Source organism: Pleurodeles waltl, chromosome 5 (genome assembly GCF_031143425.1).
Source record: "Pleurodeles waltl isolate 20211129_DDA chromosome 5, aPleWal1.hap1.20221129, whole genome shotgun sequence".
Lineage (NCBI taxonomy): Eukaryota > Metazoa > Chordata > Amphibia > Caudata > Salamandridae > Pleurodeles > Pleurodeles waltl.
In genome coordinates, this window is record NC_090444.1 from 990,359,636 (window position 1) to 990,380,341 (window position 20,706).

At 44.3% G+C, this 20,706-nt stretch overlaps 1 protein-coding gene across 1 annotated transcript in view; it reads right to left on the minus strand.

Annotated features, from left to right (window-relative positions):
• ARHGEF33 (Rho guanine nucleotide exchange factor 33) overlaps positions 1 to 20,706 on the minus strand; it is a 487,983-nt gene that overhangs the window by 397,668 nt on the left and 69,609 nt on the right. The window contains exon 7 of the mRNA XM_069236580.1: positions 18,440 to 18,450. Within this exon, the coding sequence (XP_069092681.1) occupies positions 18,440 to 18,450 (11 nt within the window). The remainder of the gene's footprint in view (positions 1 to 18,439; positions 18,451 to 20,706) is intronic.

Below are 20,706 nucleotides of genomic sequence, written 5' to 3' on the forward strand. Positions count from 1 at the left end.
GGGGACAAATTGTATTTAGACCATTTCTGCCCCCCTTGGGGGCAAATCGGCCGATTTTAGGTCAATCTGCCCCAGCTAAGCACCGGGGATCTTTTTTTTTGCGCCAATGTCACGCAGGGGGAGCGACCCCGTAGGCAAGGGTCGCTCCCTGGGGGATTTGGGGGTCAAATTTATTTTAGGCCATTTCTGCCCCCCCCTGGGGCCGGCTGATCTAGAGGCCAAAATCCACAGGTAGGCACTTTGCAAAAAACACCTCTGTTTTCTGTGAAAAAATGTGATGTGTCCACATTGTGTTTTGGGCCATTTGCTTTCGTGGGCGCTAGGCCTACTGTTGGGTTCTTATGTCGAGTTTTTTCCGTGCGAGTTTTCCGTGCGTTCTGGCGTTCCTGCACGAGACTCGACATAAGAGAAAGGGGCAAGAGAACGGTTGGGACGGCGTCAGCGGTGGTTGTGTTTGTATGCTGTCCTGCATCATTTTTGGAATAAACTTACGTTTAAAGCACGGACTCTTCATTGGCGACGAGGGACAGCAGGACAGCTTGTGCCCACGTGTGTGCTCCATCTGTGTTTCGACGCCGTAGCTGCTTTCCATCAGGCACCAGGTTGGACAGACGACTTCTGTTCCGGACTTCGTTCTGCTTTGCGGTTTTGAGCTGCTGGCCTCAGCGTTTCTGCTGTGTTTCTGCCTGCTAATTTTAGGGTAGATCTTACGAGGAGTGGTGCGTTGGTGGCGCGTGTTGACTTACATGCGTGCACTCCATTTTGTCGTCACTGCTCCGCGCTTGAATGCTTCCTGTTTCCTAGCAACTGAGATGCTTCGTCCTCGTGTGCCTGCGTCTGCTAATTGGTCTCCTTAGCAACTGGGACGCTTTCACTTTGGTTCCTCCGCGGTGAATCACATTCATTTGGCAACGGAGTTTCTTTTCCTCAGCGATTAAACTGTTTGTGTCTTCGACTTCTCTTCAGCAGTGATACGCTCATCTTATTCTAGCGTATCATTCGGAGTCTCCTGTTGGGGCAGTTTTCATGTTCTTCATTGTTTTTTGCCCATTTCAACGGTGATACGCACATCCTTTTTGCGTGTCATCTCTTCAGTAACTATTTTTAGCGTTACCACTATCATATTAGTGGGAACTTATAACTAACTAATTTATATCTAATTCTTCTTCTACGTTACCATGCAGCAATCCATCCTTCCTCCTCCTGTGTTTTCTCCTGATCCAGTCTCATCAGAGGCAGATTGGGATTCGTGGAAGGAAGGTTTTGAAGCTTATCTTGATGCTCTCGATGGTGACTCTTTTACTCACAAAAAAAAAGTTTGCTGTGTTACGTCATTGTTTAGGTCCGGAAGGTCGCAAAATTTTAAAACACATTCCCCAAGTGTGTGTTCCTGTCTCTGTGGGTGAAGGGGACGGCGGTATTGATGAATACGCTTCTGCTATTAAGTCGCTGGATGCTAGATTTAAGGCATGTAAAAATTTTATTAGGGAAAGGCACAAATTTTACAAGAGAGTACAGGTTCCTGGGGAACCAGTAGCGAGTTTTGTGGGGGCTTTGAGAATGTTAGCTGTTTCATTTGATAATAAGGCGTGTGAGGATGAAATGATAAGGGACCAACTCGTTGAGAAAACTAATAACAAAAAGGTACAAGAAACTCTCTTGTCTACTCGTTTAACGTTAGAAAAGGCGGTAGAGATAGCAACTAGAATTGAGAGTACTACTACGTTCATGCAACAGATTAACACAGCCAGTGAGAAGGATTCTTTTCAGAAAGTAGCAATGATCAAACAGAAATCTAACAAGTCTCACGTGAATGTCAAAGCTGAAACATCAGTTAAGAAGGAGAACTCTAAGAAAATTGAATGCTTTAGGTGTGGTAGTTCCTCACATTTAGGCAATGTAAGTAGTTGCCCGGCCGTAGGAAAGAGGTGTGCCAAGTGTTCTAAGATTGGGCATTTTGCAAGGGTGTGTAGGGCCATTAATACTATGCGGTCTGGATCAAGGGATAAGGTTTTTAAGTTACATAGTGACAATGTGGGTGGTTTAGATCCATCTACCAGCGAGGATGATTAAATTCTTACTATTTCCTGTGGTTCTAAAATTGACAATGGTAGCCGTGACAGTGTATTTTTTAATAAATTCAAGAGGCCTACCTGTAAGTTGTCAATCAATGGATATGAAATAGTTGTTGTGGCTGATTCAGGTTCCCCCTACAAACTTGTGAGTGAGAAGGTATGGAGGGAACATTTTGACCATATTGAGCTTCGGAAGTCTCATATTAGGCCAGTGGGATATGGTGGTAAACCAGTGGAAGTCTTGGGGGAGTATGAGGTTGAATTGAGTTTCCAAGGTAATTTAGCTAAGGGAGTGGTGTATGTAGCTAAAGATGATGCCTGTTTGTTGGGTTGGGAGGATCAAAACTTTTAGGTATTTTATTCGATCCCAATAACCCCGATCAGGTAATTTTAAGCAAAAATTATAACCATGTGTTGTCTGTAGGATCTATGTGGCTTGATGCTTTTCCAGATGTTTTCAGGGATGGTATTGGTATGTTCAAAAACTTTGCGCAAAAGATTAAGTTGAAGGATAATGCTGTTTCCAAGGTTCACAGGGTACGTAGAGTACCTTTAGCACTGAGAGCGGAGTTGAAAAGAGAGTTGGACAGATTGTGTGAACAACACATAATTGAGAAGGTGGACGCATCTGATTGGGTGGCTCCCATAGTGATTGCCCGTAAAGCCAGTGGTTCCATTCGCATGTGTGTGGATTTGCGCGATCTTAATGCGCAAATTTGGGTGGATTGTCATCCCTTGCCCAACATTGCTGAAATGCTATCTACACTTAGTAACGCTTGCGTGTTCAGTTTATTGGACATGACATCGGCCTACCATCAAATCAATTTGCATCCCGAGTTGAGGCACTTGACAGCCTTTATTACACCTGAAGGGTTGTTTCAATTTAGACGCATGCCATTTGGATTAGCTTCGGCTTCCGCAGTGTTTCAAAGGGTGGTGGACAGCTTATTCGGAAATATGGATGGTGTCATGGCCTTCCAAGATGACATTCTAGTCTTTGGCAAGGATCAGGAACAGCATGATGAGAGAATGAGACAATTAATATCTACGTTGAATGAGAAAGGGATTGTTCTCAGTGCAGACAAATGTAAGTTTAGTACATCATCTATTGACTACCTAGGTTATAAAATACCAGAATGAGGGGTGGAACTGAAGGAGAGGTTGGTTAAGGCTATTGAAGATTTCCAGTCTCCCTGTAATAAGGATCAAATTAGATCCTCTATGGGTTCATTGAGTTTTATGCCAGGTTCATTCCCAATTGTGCCAGTAAAACACATAATATCAGGTCTCTCATAAAAAAAATGTTAAATTTGACTGGTGTCATGAATGTGAGCAGGAATTTGCAGCTATCAAAAAGGAAGTTGTTTTGGCCATTCCGTTGAAGGCCTTCGACACCAAAGATGAAATTGTAATCATGACTGATGCTAGCCAACTGGGTCTGGGAGTGGTATTGTTACAGCGGAGGAATGGCAAGGATGAAGTGATTGCTTTTGCCTCACGTAGTCTGAGAGGTGCAGAGGCAACATATTCGACTATAGAAAGAGAAGCTCTCGCATGTTGGTGGGGAATTGTCCATTTCAAGCCTTATCTGTGGGGAGTGCATTTTACTGTCAGGATGGACCATAAACCTTTAGTGCAATTATTTTCCACCTCAGGTGCACACCGCGCCACTCCTAGAATAGCCAAGTGGCAGTATAGATTGCAAATGTATGACTTTCATGTAGAGTATGTGCCAGGTGCAAAGAATGTACTCGCTGATTGCCTTTCCCGTCTTCCTCACACAGGCGTACTTGGTGAGGAGGAGGCAGATGAGGATGATGTCCTGGTATGCTCATTGGAGTGTCAATTGGAAGGTGCGGTGATGGAAGATGAATGGAGGGAAGCATGTGGTAGGGATGAACAAATGAAGGAAGCTATGGAGGGCATATTACAAGGATGGTCTGTTTGTAAATCTGTACATTGTGAAGGGTACAAACACATTTTTGAGGAGTTGTCTGTTGTGAATAATATTTTGATGCGTACTGGTGCAATGGTTGTTCCTGTGGGAGTGAGGTATAAAATATTGACATTGGGACATGAAGGACACATTGGTATGCGGGCCATGAAGAGGAGAATAAGGGAAAAATGTTGGAGGCCGGGGTTGGACAGAGATGTGGAGCACTTTGTGAGAGATTGTTTGCCATGTGCTATTAGTGACACGTCTCAAGTACCTCTTCCTTCTCCTGTTGAGGCAATTGAAGTGCCCATGAAAGCTTGGAGTAAGATTACTGTGGATTTGATTGGACCTGTTAATTTGCTGAATGGACAGGTGGAGTATGGTATAGTATTAATTGATTTTTATAGTCGTTGGCCTGAGTTTAACTTGGTGAAAGTTCCTACTTCTCATAAAGTCATTGAGTTTTTGGAATCCGTTTTTGACAGGGAAGGTATTCCAGATTATATACTTACAGATAACGGGAGTCAATTCACATTTGCTCAGTTTTCAAATTTCCTGAGGCTCTTGGGAATTAAGCATGTTAAAACATCCCTTTATCATCCTAGGAGTAATGGCCTGGTTGAACGCTTAAACAGGGTGATCAAGGAGAACATACAACTGGCTAAGGTCGGAGGTTTGAATTGCAAGGAAGAGTTGAGGAAGTTGTTGTGGGCGGTGCGGACCACACCCAATGCAGATACGGGTGTGTCTCCTTTTATGTTATTGAGAGGGAGAGTTCCTGCAAAAAAGTTGACAAGGAAATGGATGGGTGAAGTTGAAATTGAGGAGGGTTTGATTGAAAAGGTGAGTGAGAAGAGGTTATCTGCTCAGAACAAATATAAAGGGAGTCCAAGGAAGACTGTTAGTGTAAAGATGAGTGATTATGTCAAAATTAAAAGTGCTTGCATTATTCAGAAGGGTGAATCTAAATTTTCGAGCCCAAGGAAAGTCATCAAAATTTGCAAAAATGCTGTTATGTTGGAAGATGGTATTTGGTGGAACAAGGAGAGGTTGTCCTTGGCTCGCGAGGTGGAACTAAAGAACAGGACATGGGATGAGTCCACCAAGGTGGAGCAAGAAACGAAGGACATTCGGGGAAAGTGTTGGACAAGGAGTCGGTGAGACCCTCCAAGGAAGGGTATGAGAAGAACAACGTGAAAAGGATGGCTTCGTCTAGAAACAGGATGCTTCCCAGAAATTTTGTGATTTTGTACTTTTGGTTAAGTAGTTGTAATGTTTTTTTTGTTTATTTTTTGATTTACGTTTGGTACAATTTTTATGTGTTAAGGGGGAGGATGTGTTGGGTTCTTATGTCGAGTGTTCCATGCGAGTCTTCTGTGCGTTCTGGAGTTCCTGAACGAGACTCGACATAAGAGAACGGGGCAAGAGAACGGTTGGGATGGCGTGAGGGGTGGTTGTGTTTGTAGGCTGTCCTGCATCATTTTCGGAATAAACTTACCTTTAAAGCACGGACTCTTCACCTACCCACACATGTGAGGTACCATTTTTATCGGGAGACTTGGGGGAACGCTGGGTGGAAGGAAATTTGTGGCTCCTCTCAGATTCCAGAACTTTCTGTCAGCAAAATGAGAGGAAAAAGGTTTTTTTTGGCTAAATTTTGAGGTTGGCAAAGGATTCTGGGTAACCTGGTCAGAGCCCCACAAGTCACTCCATCTTGGATTCCCCTAGGTTTCTAGTTTTCAAAAATGCACTGGTTTGCTAGGTTTCCCCAGGTGCCGGCTGAGCTAGAGGCCAAAATCCACAGGTAGGCACAGTTTTCTGTGAAATAATGTGATATATCCACGTTGTGTTTTGGGCCATGAGAGGAAAAAGTGTTTTTTGGGTCAAATTTTGAGGTTTGCAAAGGATTCTGGGTAACAGAACCTGGTCAGATCCCCTCAAGTCACCCCATCTTGGATTCCCCTAGGTGTCTAGTTTTTAAAAATGTGCTGGTTTGCTAGGTTTCCCTAGGTGCCGACTGAGCTAGAGGCCAAAATCCACAGGTAGGCACTTTGCAAAAAACACCTCTGTTTTCTGTGAAAAAATGTGATGTATCCACATTGTGTTTTGAGCCATTTCCTTTTGTGGGCGCTAGGCCTACCCACACAAGTGAGGTACCATTTTTATCGGGAGACTTGGGGGAACACAGAATAGCAAAACAAGTGTTATTGCCCCTTGTCTTTCTCTACATTTTTTCCTTCCAAATGTAAGGCAGTGTGTAAAAAAAGACGTCTATTTGAGAAATGCCCTGTAATTCACATGCTAGTATGGGCACCCCGGAATTCAGAGATGTGCAAATAACCACTGCTTCTCAACACCTTATCTTGTGGCCATTTTGGAAATACAAAGGTTTTCTTGATACCTATTTTTCACTTTTTATATTCCAGCAAATGAATTGCTGTATACCCGGTATAGAATAAAAACCCATTGCAAGGTGCAGCTCATTTATTGGCTCTGGGTACCTAGAGTTCTTGATGAACCTACAAGCCCTATATATCCCCGCAACCAGAAGAGTCCAGCTGTCGTAACGGTATATTGCTTTCAAAAATCTGACATCGCAGGAAAAAGTTACAGAGTAAAACGTGGAAAAAATGGCTGTTTTTTTACCTCACTTTCAATATTGTTTTATTTCAGCTGTTATTTTCTGTAGGAAACACTTTTAGGATCTACACAAATGACCCCTTGCTGAATTCAGAATGTTGTCTACTTTTCAGAAATGTTTAGCTTTCTGGGATCCAGCATTGGTTTCTCACCCATTTTGGTCACTAACTGGAAGGAGGCCGAAAGCACAAAAAATAGTAAAAATGGGGAATGTCCCAGTAAAATGTCAAAATTGTATTGGAAAATTGGGTTTTCCAATTCAAGTCTGCCTGTTCCTAAAAGCTGGGAAGATGGTGATCTTGCCACCACAAACCCTTTGTTGGTGCCATTTTCAGGGGAAAAAACACGACCTGCCTTCTGCAGCCCTTTTTTTCCCATTTTCACTGTATTTTGGCTAATTTCTTGGTCTCCTTCAGGGGAACCCACAAAGTCTGGGTACCTCTAGAATCCCTAGGATGTTGGAAAAAAAGGACGCACATTTGGCATGGGTAGCTTATGTGAACAAAAAGTTATGAGGGCGTAAGCGCGAACTGCCCCAAATAGCCAAAAAAAGGCTCGGCACAGGAGGGGGAAAAGGCCTGGCAGTGAAGGGGTTAAGAAACTGCAATCCTTGCTAGGATCTTTTAATTTTGGTAGAATATAAATATCAGATTATGTGCAACACATAAAACCACCGTAATTCCCAGGAGGCACTGTTTCAGTAACTCCAAATACCAGCCCAGTGGTCACGTGTCCAAATACCCTTGTTTGTAAATTCTCAATTGAAGTGTACTCACCTGGGGGGCTACCATTTGTCAAGTGTGTGTAGTGGAGGGAGTGACCTGACTGCAACTCGCAGGAGGCACTGTTTCAATAACTTCAAACTCCACCCCAGTAGTCACTTGCCTAAATAGCCCTGTTTGTGAACTCTCAATTGAGGTGCACTCACCTGGAGGGATACCATTTGTATAATGTGTAGTGTAGACATTGATCTGACTGCAAAGCACAAAAGGCTCTGTTCCAGTAACTCGAAACACCAGCCCAGTGGTCACTTGTCCAAATACCCTTCTTTGTGAACTTCCAAATGATATGTACTCACCTGGGAGGATCGAACTTGTCAAGTGTGTATAGTAGAGAGAGTGACTTGACTGCAAAGCACAATAGGCCCTGTTTCAGTAACTACAAACACCAGTCCAGTAGTCACTTGTCCAAATACCCTTCTTTGTGAACTCTCATTTGAAGTTTACTCACCTGGGTGTGATCAAGATACAGATCATGCTCAAATCAGAGACAGGGCTGTCTACCTAGATCTATCTTGACTTGCTAGCCCAGAATGAAACTATTGAGGACAGGGATGACACCTTACGCAGTGTGTACAACAAGTATTCCTAAGCACTCAAGATGCATCACCAGATTGGTTTTGGCAGCAGACACATTGACACAGGACCGTGCACATGAAGACTCCAGTCACATATACAACAGTGCCCTGGCTTTGCCTGCATCCCACTCAACTAGGCCTCCTGGTCAAAGCCATATCTTGCCTTTCCACTGTGTTGGCTGCACTGGTGGTAAAATGTAATTTTCATGCCATCTTCCAAAGTGTAGCTGATCTGCACATCTCATCAACTACTTGAGTCAAATTGGGTTGGCATGCTTCACACGTCATGTCAAATCACCCAATACCATGGTTACGTAACACAGTGGGATTACCTAAAACGTAACTTTGTCCAAGGTCTCTTACTATACCTTTGGAGGTAGGTGTCACAATTTAACGAGTAGCAGTGTACCTTTTCATCAACAGGTGGATCTGCCAATGGGCACCTGGAGGCCACAGAATAGACTACCAGTAGCCCCATGGATGAAGCCCTCAGTGACGACAACACTCCTGGACTTCTGGAGGACAATTCTGGCCCATCTGGGAAAACTGGTCAAAAAGCAACAGTGAGACTCACTGTGCCCACAATGTCACCTCCCATCCCTGTCCCTTCAACATCACAGGAAACCATTCGCCCCCCCCCCAGCCTGTGTACCTAGCACAGTTTCCACCATTTTGTGTCCCCCAGTCCTGGATCCTGAGTTGCAGCACAACACTTTGGACAATGAGGGTCCCAGAACGAGTTGGAGAGGGCACACTGTGGCAAGAGCACAGGCATGTGGGGGTAGGGTGTGTGGGAGGGATGCTATGGGCCAGTGGGGTGAGACCACTGTGGCTGCTCTTGTACAGGTCACCATCAGCAGTGTCTTGGGTGTCTATCAGGAGTCCCATAGCGTGATGGGCCGGGTGTTGACCGAACTCTGGGAAATCAAGCAGCTACAGAGGGACATGCATAGGAGCATGCGTGAACGGATGGAGGCCCACAATTCTAACATGGCCTCCCTAACAGGGGTGTTGAGGGAAATACACACAGCCCTGAGTAGGGCTTTTCAAAACCAATCTTCCCCTTCCTTTGGCTCACAAGCCGCAGGCCCATCAACATCAGCGGCAGCCAAGGAAGAGAAGCCCTACCAGAGGAACAACCAGCCACAGACACCCCTGCCTCTGTAGCAGCTGACCCCTTCCCCCACACGCTGGGAAGTCCAGCAATGAATCCAGGAGGGACGGATGGCAAGACACTCAAAACTGCCAGCAATAACCCTCTTCATTAAGGTCCTCCTTTGTGTGTTACAGATTCACTTTGTGGATTGATCCTGAATCACTTTCCATTTCAAGTGAGAGGAGTACTCTGGACTTTGGACTTCAGATGGTGTGGCATCACTCTAATAATTTCATTCACCATGGCTGACCCTTCACATGTCTTATTTTTTGGGTTGATTCATGTAACATATATTTTCTGTTAGTCGTAGCTTCACAATAAAATCACCCATCACTGACTGATGATTTTGCTTTCATATTTAGCCATGTAGATGTCAGACCAGGTGAACCATACAATGATGGTTCAAGGTACTTGTTTAAGTTGGGATATGTTGCATGTACACAGTTTCCAGCTCAGATTTACAACCATCCCACACAAACCCATAGATACAAGTGTCTAGTCAACCTAAAAAAATATTAAAGTGTTCAGCACATGTCAATATGTCTGAACTATTGGAAATCATAAATGATTGACTCATACTGAGTAAGTTTATTGGTACAGACCTCCACACCACAGAATGAAGGAAGGGATTTGTCAGACCCTGTCCTGTAGAATAGTTAAACATTGAAGTGTTGATGTCACCATCTTGAGTCTTATCACGTAACACACCAAAGTAATCCAACATCACATAATCCATGATTCAGATAGATGGCAGTACAACAGTTCCTGATCATAGTGCCCTTATAACCCAATGCTCATGCCTCTGGTGGTATGGCACAGTCAGCGTTTTCACACAGTCACTGTGGCCTACAATGATGAAACACATCTACAGGCATATACAGGTCATACAAAAAGAATGTTTAGCCAATGTGAATGGAAACTGGCTTGGTCATGAACTAGGACTACATGTTTTATGACCACGTGCTGACACACATGATGAATCAGGCTCACCAGAGGACACAAAACATGTCCAATGGACACTTCTGAACTTATATCCAAACACTGTGCAAGCTGTTTTGGCACAGGTCTCATACATCTAAAGTATGTGGCCTACATTACCTAGAACAATCCATGTCCACTTCACATGTCAGTACAGCATCACATACCTGCCAATGTCACAACTCTGAAATGCCCACATAAAGATGTCATGGTGAAGGTACCTGTACAAAGAACAAAACAAGGAGTATAGACTTGAAACCATACATATGTCACAGGTCACATATCTCACATCTGGAAAACATACTACATCACAATAATTCTGACTCAAACAAAGCAACATTATCAAGGCGGGGATGTGTCAAAAGCCTTTGGCTGAATTGTGTAGAGTATCAGCTCCCTAACTGTTTTGAAAACACTAAACTCAACACATTCTCACAACTACAGTTCATTGTACAGTTACAGTCATGACATCACATGGCATACACTCATGAAAAGTAGCTGTGGATGAGATCTTCTCACAAGTCAGCTCGTTCCTCTTCCCCACTGTCATCTTCATTTGGCATTTCAGGAGTCTCGCCCAATGGCCCTGCAGGCTCCCTCTCCTCTGGGATATATGAGATATTCCCTTGCAGGGTGATGTTGTGGAGCATGCAGCATGCCACAGTGATCTGACACACTTTTGCAGGTGAGTAGAGGAAGGCTCCACCAGTCCTGTCCAGAAAACGGAACCTGGCCTTCAGCAGCCCAAAAGTCCGCTCTACTTCCCTGGGCCTCACTGAAGCAGACTTCCCCTGGCGTAGTTGGATTCCTCAGCGGTGTCAATAACCAAGGTCAGTTTGGCTATGCTCAGTCTCCTGTTAAGGAATAGGACATAAGTGCAACAATGAGTCACTCAGTTCATGATTGTAGCACCTGACATTGCTCACACACATTCAGTACAGACGTGACATACCAACCAGCCAGGATCTCTTTGATTGTAGTTGTGACATCAGCTGGGGTATGGTGCTGTTCTGGATTATAAAGGAATCATGGACTGATTCAGGAAAATGGGCACACACATTTAAGATGTAGAGATCCGCCAAACAGACATCTTGCTCATTGATGGAATGGAAGTTCTTTCTGTTGCAATAGACTTGTTCAGTGGCCTGTGGTGGCATTAAGCCAACATGTGAGCCATCAATGGCCCCCACTAAATGTGTGATGTGGGTAAATCCTTAAAAGTCATCCTTCACTTTGGCTAAATCCTCAAGCCCGGGGAACCTGACATAGCTGTCAATGTGTTTCAACATTGCTGATAGGAAATCTTTCAACACCAGACTGAACATAGGTTAAGACATACCACCAGATAGGCCCACTGTGTGTTGGAAGAAACCTGTGGCTAAGAAGTGCAATACTAGCGTGACTTGTACAATGGGTGGTCTGCAGCATGTATTAATGTTAGTTTTCATCAGATCTGGCTCCAGCTGATGGCATAACTCCACTGTTTGACTATTCAGACGGTAGAGCTGAATGACGTGTCATCCTCCATGGTGTGAAGGTGTGGCAATGGATGGTAGGCAGGAGGTTGTCACTTCCTCCCTCTCCCAGGGTACCTATGTGTGAAAAGACATGTTTGGAACATTAGTCTCTGTCCACAGCAACATACATGATGGATGGCAACAATATCATGTGACAAAGCATTTCTGACTGGATATACATGACACCCAGTACGCATCCAAGCTGGCAACTACACAAGGATCATATGTGACCCCCATGATTGTGAGCACGTGTCCACAACATGGATTTGGGTGACACCCAACTATCTGCTACACAATTGTCCCTCAAAATGTGACTGTATTTTCCGACCTCCAAAAATACCATCAGCGGTGGTGGCCCATGCACTGCCATCATATGCCATCTGTGCCCTACAACACACTACACTGATAGTTGTGTAGTTGGACCTACACAGCAAGACAGACTGAGGATGTTTGTGATGATATTAAACTTATATTGTTTTTATGATGCATATAACAGGGCCATATAGAGTCTTTCAAGCCACCAAAATGGCACATGCATGACCTACTCCACTGGACATCAGGAACCGCCTGTGTCCGCCAGCATAAGTCATCCACATAGTAGGCGGTTTCAACCGCAGCAGACACAGCCATAGGCTAACGTTGTTGACGGTGATGACTGCGTACGTGGCATACATGTACGCCGTGTTGTGCAAAATCAGTACCTTGACTCTTGACACTGCTGCCAGCAACACTTCCACCACTTCAGCTGCTGTGTGCCACCTATGGGAGCAATCATGCCACGCCCAGCAGGTTAAAGGGCCCCTGCCTCCTCTCCAGAGGAGCTGGAAAGGCTTGTGAGCAAGATCCTTCCCATGTATGGTCAGCTCCATGGCTCACCAGAGGAGCCTGTAAATACCTCATAGGCACAACTGACTCTGTTCAACACAATTCGTTCCATTCTCACAGGCTACAATGTACCCCTGTGTGTCAGTTAGACTCCTTGTGTGCCTGTTGTTGCAGACTGTGTGACATCAAAGGGATGTACATGGTGCTGGTATTGGAGAACAATACTGTATGTTGTGTTAATTCACATTGTGTTAGGTGATATTTTTCGGGGCCCTAGATCCTCCTTGTGTTGGATGCACATAGCTAGGCAAGGAGACTTTACTGCGATCCAATTAAATTTCTTTGTTTATGATGGTTGTAAATGTTAGACAACATGTATGTGCATGACAGCAAAAGCTATGTATGCATCTTGTCTGAGTCATTTGAGGATCTTGTAAGCATTGTGTAATGTGCCACGGATCTTTCACCCCACATCTGGCCTTGCAAAACTGTTGTCTCAAAGGTATATCATGCCTCACTGTGCCCTTCAGGTTGCCACACAGTCCAGAAGCCACATTGCTAATGGCCACATGATGTACAGTCATGCTTGGAAATGATGGAAATGTGAATGTCATGTAGGTTCTGAATGCTCAGCCTGCAGAGATCAGGGCCTGTCAAATGTATCTCCCCATAAGGGATGTAGTCCAGACTGTGGAAGAGTCAGTGTGGCTATGCAATGGTGGCAATGGGCACACTCCCTGTACATTTTCAGATCCTGTTAGGTGGCCAATATGAGGCTCTAGTGGCAAACCTGCCCTGAATGCCTCAGTTCATTGACTTAGATTAGGAACGGGTACAGAGGTAAATCCTTGAACTATTCCACATGTGCATTTTGCACCATTGTCAATGTGTGTCTTTGACTCATGACAGTTCCCTTACTCCCACAGCTCTGTTGTCACCTTCACAGAAGTCATATTTGTCCTATACAGGCTTATTGCACAAATGACAGACCGACAGTGCAGACAGTGTGTAGATTCCTGGATGGCCTGACGTGACTCAATAGCTTGGTTACATAGCAGAAAGTGTACAGTTCATACGTTTGTATGTTGAATGCTATTTCTGTAGGTTAGAAACATATGTTCAAAGGGGTGTTCTGTGGTATAGGCACACACCACCGAAAACCACCCTGAAGTGGCATAAATCTGCATTTGGTAGGCCACATGTCCACATATGCACAGGATAAGCACTTTCTGTACCCACCATGCCAGTCCTTTCATTGGTACTCAAGTGTAAGGGTGAAGTCTGTACTTTGGTAGTTGATTGTAGGGACTGTATGCATTGAGTTAATCTTGCAGATTGTAAATGCGTGTGTCCAGTCAGGCCTAAGGAGTTTACCCTTCAAAAGCCACATTGGTGTGTAGTGTTTCAGTGTGGCTCACATCACAGTACATGTTCCTGAAACATGGGCTACCTGATGTCAGTAGGCTCACTTATTCATTGTAGGCCATGAGCAGGGTAGTGAGTTAATCTGCTGCTGAATCCAAAAGTATGTAGTCATGTCCCTGTACTTATTGGCATGTGTACTTCACACTTGTGGTGTGTTGACAAATTGCCCATTTTGTGCTTGGTGTTTCTGACATGTGTGACTCAACCATTTGGGCAAAGACTTGTGTTTATGATCAGTTTACTTATTTTTGCATTCATACAGGTAAATGCCCCTCAGAAGAAGGAGATTTGGAAAGCCATCGCCTGGAAGGTGCGGACCCTTGGGGTCCATAGCTGGCAGAGAACCCACTGTCACAAGATGTTGGAGAACCTAAGATGATGGGCCTGGAAGATCACGGAGGTCCAGCTTGGACTGTCCTCCCAACATGGGCGTGGCGCACATCGAAATATGACACCCCTAATGGCCCAAGTTGATGTGTTAGTTTCTGACATCCCCCCCTGACGATTGGGGATGGGCCCTGTGTGACACACAGGATGAGTAACTATTTAGATATGTAATTTGGTGCATACTGATGTGCCTTGCTTATTAGCCCAGGGACCTAGGGCACAACTCAGTACAATCCACAAAAAATTGCTCTCCAGGGACAACACATGGCTGTGTACAGTGATCAAGTAATGTTTGTTGCTGTAGTGGGTTTAAATTCTACGCAACAGACCATTACTCCTCCGTGTTACAGCACAAATAAAAAGAAGTGATGGATCATTGTCCTCAGCCATGTCTCTGGTCAAGTGAGTAAATTGGCATCTGCCCCCAGAGGCCACTTCTCATCAGTGTGTGACGAGTGCTGGTGCCTCACTACGGTCTGTCTTGTGAAGAATGCCATCATTCTTGGGACAGAGAATACATTGTTCTTTAGGTGCAGCTACAGATCAAAACTTTCCCTTGGTAAGTGGAGATTGTTCATTGACATGATTTATGGCTCATCACTGTTTCCAACATTCCTTGTGCTGACATGTTAGCATGTGTCCCTTTCTCTTTTGACAAAATGTGTATACTGCTGTTTCATGCGTGGTCTACTGTGTTCATAGGATGATTTCTGTATACCCTCACATACATGGTGCAAGCCAACCTCTGTTTGGAATTGGACATATGCAATGGGGCTACATTTTATGTGGTGCCTCAGACAGGAGTGTGTCACTATTGATTGTTGGCCCACACATACCCTCACCCTTCTTTGCATGTCATTTGGCATGTACAGCTGCAGTAGCAATGAGGGACATGACAGGTAGGACGAGTTTTTACACACAATGTGCATTGCCATTCCATTGATGTGGCAAAGTGCACTGCACATGTGAAATGGGGAAGGTTTGTTAGCTGACTGTTGGCATGCATCCTAGAGTGACTTGCTATTACGTTGGAATCACATGTGGTTGGGTACAACCGTTCATCCACTGATATCTGGGTTTGCAGGAACAAAATGGAGGCAGTGATGTAGCTTCCTATTGGGAAACATGTTGAGGGCCTTCTACAAGTACTTGCAAATCCCTGAGCCTCTCCAACATACAAAGGACAAATGGCTTCTACTGATGCAATCATAGTGTTTCATTTTAAGGGGTGTTATTCAGTAGTAGTGATTTCTATCAGGATAGCTGATTCATTGTATTGTGGTGTTTAGAGACAAATCTCTCTAACAGTGTGCACATTTTGTCTACAGTGTGCATTTCTATGCCAAATGTGTAGCATTTCTGAGAAGCTTTAGTACTACCTCTAGGACTCCATTAGGACAATTTAAACATGGTGAAGTGTGCATTGTTGATATATTTCCAGTGTGACATGAGTATTCCATGTCATCTTCTTCAGGTGTACTGCTGCCAGCAACATGGCAGGATTTTGGAGCATCATTTCTTATTGTTGTGTGTTTGTGTATGTAATAAATAGATTTCTGCATGACCTTGTTTAAGACCTGTGGGAATGAACTTGGCATTAGCCTACAATTGTATGACAACAGGTACATGAGGTATGCTCCATTGGGCAAAGCATTGAAGGTGATGTGGTCTCCTACTTGTTCAATGGTTACTATGATTGTGCAACTTCACCCATGCAATTGGAGTTGTCTGAGATCCTGATTTTTACTGCGGGCAACTGTTGACAGTTCATGTGGCATGCATGCATCTGGTATGCTGCGTGTAGGAGCCACTTTGATGTACTTTACATCATGGTAATATTTGCTAATCACAGCTGTTGTTCAAGTGTGATCAGGAATATGTGGTGACCCTTGTCTTCTTTGTATTTGCAACATCATCCCAGGCAAGTGAAGGAGACAGGGCACAACCATGTGGGGAAGCATCTGGCCACAGTACCTCCAGTCATGACACTACCGACACGGAGGCACCCTGTTGCCCAGAGGGTGAGGTGAGTGCCATGGAAGACACTTCAGATTCTTCATCCAGTGGCTACTCCCTAGTGGTGGCGGACCCATCAGGGCATGCTCCTGTACCATCCTTGTCTGCCACCCCAAGTTCTATTGCCACCCTCCCTTTTGCTCCCCACCCAGTTGGCTGTGTCCGCTCACCCAAGAGGGTGGGTGTCTCCTTTGCCCCTGCCCCTGTTACCCCTGCTGCACTGAGTGATGAGGCTATTGACCTCCTGAGGAGTATCTCTGTGGGTAGACTGCCATTGTGGTTGCCATCTGGGGGTTGGCAAGCCAACTTCAGCAGACAAATGCTTTCCTGGAAGGCATTCAGAAGGCATTCATAGTGACATGTCTGGCCTACAGAGATCTTTTCAGGCTCTGGCATTCTCACTGACGGCAACCATACACCCCTACAATCCTCCTCCCCACCACCTTCCTCTCCCCAATCCAAATTCCTTATTCCCCTACCTGTCCCAAGCACACAGGCACATCTGCACACATCCACCTAAATACACACTAGCAGTACACATTGACACAAACATCACAAGCCACACCTGCATGCAGGCACTCAGCATTCACCCAGACACCACATCAGCCACCATTTCCACAGACACCCCACCAACAACCCACACACCACATCCATCATACAAACAGACATCACCACAACACTCAGTGACAGATCAACCACACCCACCAATACCCCAAGACAACAGCTCACAACCCACAGACCCACACACCTCAGACGCCATACTCCCAGACATCAGCACAATACCCATAGACACATCCACCAAATCAACCATACCTGCAGACACCACAATACCCACAGACACATTCACCACATCCACCACACCTACAGACATGACCCCAACACAGACACATCTGCCATACCCACAGACACTGCCCCAACATACGTGCACACATCCACCACTCCCACATCAACCAGCACCTCCAGCTCCCGACACACAAATGCCCACACTCACACACACAACAGCGACCACCTAAACACAAGCATACTTCACACACACATACACCCAAGACATCTACCCCCACAGATAAGCCCACCACTCGATCAGCCTCCAAATCCCCAACCCCTTCTGATGACCCTTCCCCTTTTCCCAAGGAGAGTTTCCTTTTCAACCTTGCTCTTTCCCTTATGACGTCCAAACCCCAGAGACCCCCACCCACATCCCAACTCATCCCTTTCACATCCAAGTCCTCCCTTGACACACCTCCCCCCCTCTCTCTCCCCCCAAAAGGAAGTACATACTTCCAAAGAAACTCCCCCAACCCAAACCCATCCATCTGAAATCCGACCCCACCCAAGGATGATCCCTAAGGTCCTCCCTGACCATTGATGCCCCTTCCTGTGGAGGTTCCCTGGCAGTGATTGGAGTCAAGGTTGAGCACAGTAATATGAATGGACTCTTACAGACTGGCCAATGGCCTTTGCTCCTCAGCATCTGAATTGAATAAACCCAAGTTTTTGTTTTGTTGGGTACACATTTGTCCTACCATTAATTTTCTACCGTTATTTTGTTCCAGAATAACGTTTGTTGTATGCCTACAGTTGTGTGTGTTTCACCCTGATTGCTGATCCATTTGCTGTTGTTTGTAATATCTGATTTTGTGGGCATTACTGGTGTCACCTAAGACGAGGGTAGATGTTTACTGTATGGATATGTGGCTGTTGATCAAATTGGGATGTCTTTGCATTGTGTTATGTTTGCCACAGTAAGTATTTCATCTTGTGTTGGCCAATGTCAGCATGTATGGTGTTAGATTTATCCCCCTGATATGGACTGTACATTTGTCTAATGTGTGGGAGCTAGAGTTTTGTTTGTCCACACCTGGTAGGTGTTTTGCTAGCTTCCTTTACATTTGACTGACCGCGTGTCCATTTTGATGTGGGTACCTTGTATCTACTTCATCTAGATGTATGGAACTTGATGTTGCTGTTGTATGTGCTTTCTTGGCCTGCACTTACACATTTGGCAGATAGGCATGCCACTTGGCTCAAATATTGTATCACCCTGAGATACATGAAGGGCCAGTTCCTGTGCAAAAGCTGTTTTAGGGACATGTGCAAAGTGAAATGTGTCCCAAGGCAGCCTCCTACCATGAGTGCTTCTGATGCCGCCATTCCTATTGTGCAGGTATTGTTTCCATTGTGAGCTTTGGATATTTGTTTCACAAACTATTGTGCATCCCATTGACCTTCCATTGTGTTGAAATGTGGGTGGTGTGGTCCATTTTAGGAATGTTTCATGGAAGGGGTACTTGAATTCCATGTCACATCCATTCATATGTGTCTTCAGTCTGACAAAAGTCCAAGGCATGCGAGAAATGTAAGCATGTCAGTTGAATTTGTGGATCTGATGTTGCTGTTGTGTGACATGATGTTCTGTACACTTCGCTGTCCCTGTGCCTGAGATGGGCAGACGTGTGTTTTTGTAGAGTGTGGCAATGCAGTGCAGTGTCAGTGACCTGCCCAAAGGGGGCATTTGATAACTGTGAATGTGTCATTCTTTATGAATGACTCTAACTGTGGACATAATAACAAGTTTACATGGTGCCTGTGTCGTGAGCCCCATATCATATGGATGATGGTGCGACAATCTGTTGTTGAGCTTAATGACACAGGTAGGTGTGTGTTCATACCGTCGTTTGTGTCCACAGTGGCGTGGATTTTGTGCTTCATCGATGAGCAGCAGCGGCAGGACGTGTGTGATGGGCTCCATGGTGGCACAGAACATGAAACGCTGCCTGCAGGTGAGTTGCTTCCTTTATGCTCTACGTTTCCACCTTCTGAGACATGGTGGTTGGACCGCCATGGTCACATTGGTGCTAGACAACATCATAATGTTTCCGGCAGAAACACTGCCTTCTTCGGCCTATTTGGCCTGCCTCACCACCACGGCGGTCTGCACTGGCTGATAGTGCCAGCAGGACTGCAGCAATCTTTCCTCTATGGCACCGCCAGCATCGTAATACGGTGGTCCAACCGCCAAGCCGATGGCAGTTGGCACGGACCGCCAAACTTGTAGTGAGGCCCATAATCTTTCAAAATTCGTATCCTTGCTGGTGCATGTTGGATTTTTTGTTGTTTTGGTCTTGTTTTATTCTGATAACTACTGGCTATTCCTCTAAACTGGTTGAGTACTTTTGTGGCGTTTTCACTGTGTTACTGTGTCTGCGTGTGTGTGTACAAATAGTTTGCACATTGCCTCTGAGATAGGCATGACTGCTCATGTCAGGCTACCAAGGGGCTGAGCAGGGGTTATCTTACCTGTGTGACTCCCGTACCCTCACTAGAGTGAGGGTCTTTACTTCGACAGGGTGCCAAACCATGGCCAACTAGAGACCCCATTTCCAACACCACCCTTTACATCTATGCGCACATAAAAAATATTATTTACAAAAATACTTACTTGCGTGATAAAATATTGTGTGACAAATGTAAAAATACTTACATGTGTTGTAAATGGATTCATGTAATGGATGCATGATAAAGGCTGGTTCCTTGTTTCATATTCTGTTAAATGTGTGATATATTAATTTTGGTTAATTCATTTAGTCCACATCATATCCTTTCAGAATATGTAATATTAATTTCAATATGTAATAATAATTTTAAAGCAAATCAACATAAGTTCAGTGCAAGCCGTATTCATTTAAACAGGGGCTATATTAATTTAAACATGGATTGTGCTCATTTCGATATGTGCTTAATTAATTTCAAAGCATGCTACATTTATCTCACATTTTTATATTTATTTCAAAAAGTGTCATATTCATGGCTCATATTCATCTTAACATGTGTCATATTCCTTTCAATGGATGTCAAATTCACCTTAACACCTGACATAATAATTTTAACATGGGTCATATCCATTTTAACATCGGTCATATTCATTTTAATATATGCTATATTCATTTTGAATATTAATCATATTAATTTCAAAGCATAACATATTCATTTTGACAAGTTTCATTTTAATTTCAGCACTGGCCAGTTTTGGTTTCAGGCTTGTTGAATTTAATTCTAAGGGGCTCATATTCTTTTCATTGCATGTCATATTCATCTTAGCATGTGTCACATTCCTTTCAAGGGATGTCTCATTCATATTAACACATCATACTAATTTTAACATGAATCATACTTGTTGCAACACTTATCATAATCATGTCAATATGTATCATATTACTTTCAATGCAACATATATTCATTTTGATAAATGTCATGTTCATGTTAACGTTACTCATATTAATTTTAAAAAACGCCAAATCCATTTTAATGAAGGTCATATTAGTTTTAACATGTATTATATCCTTTTCAATCAATGTTATATTTATTTCAATGGATGTCATATTCATATTAACACT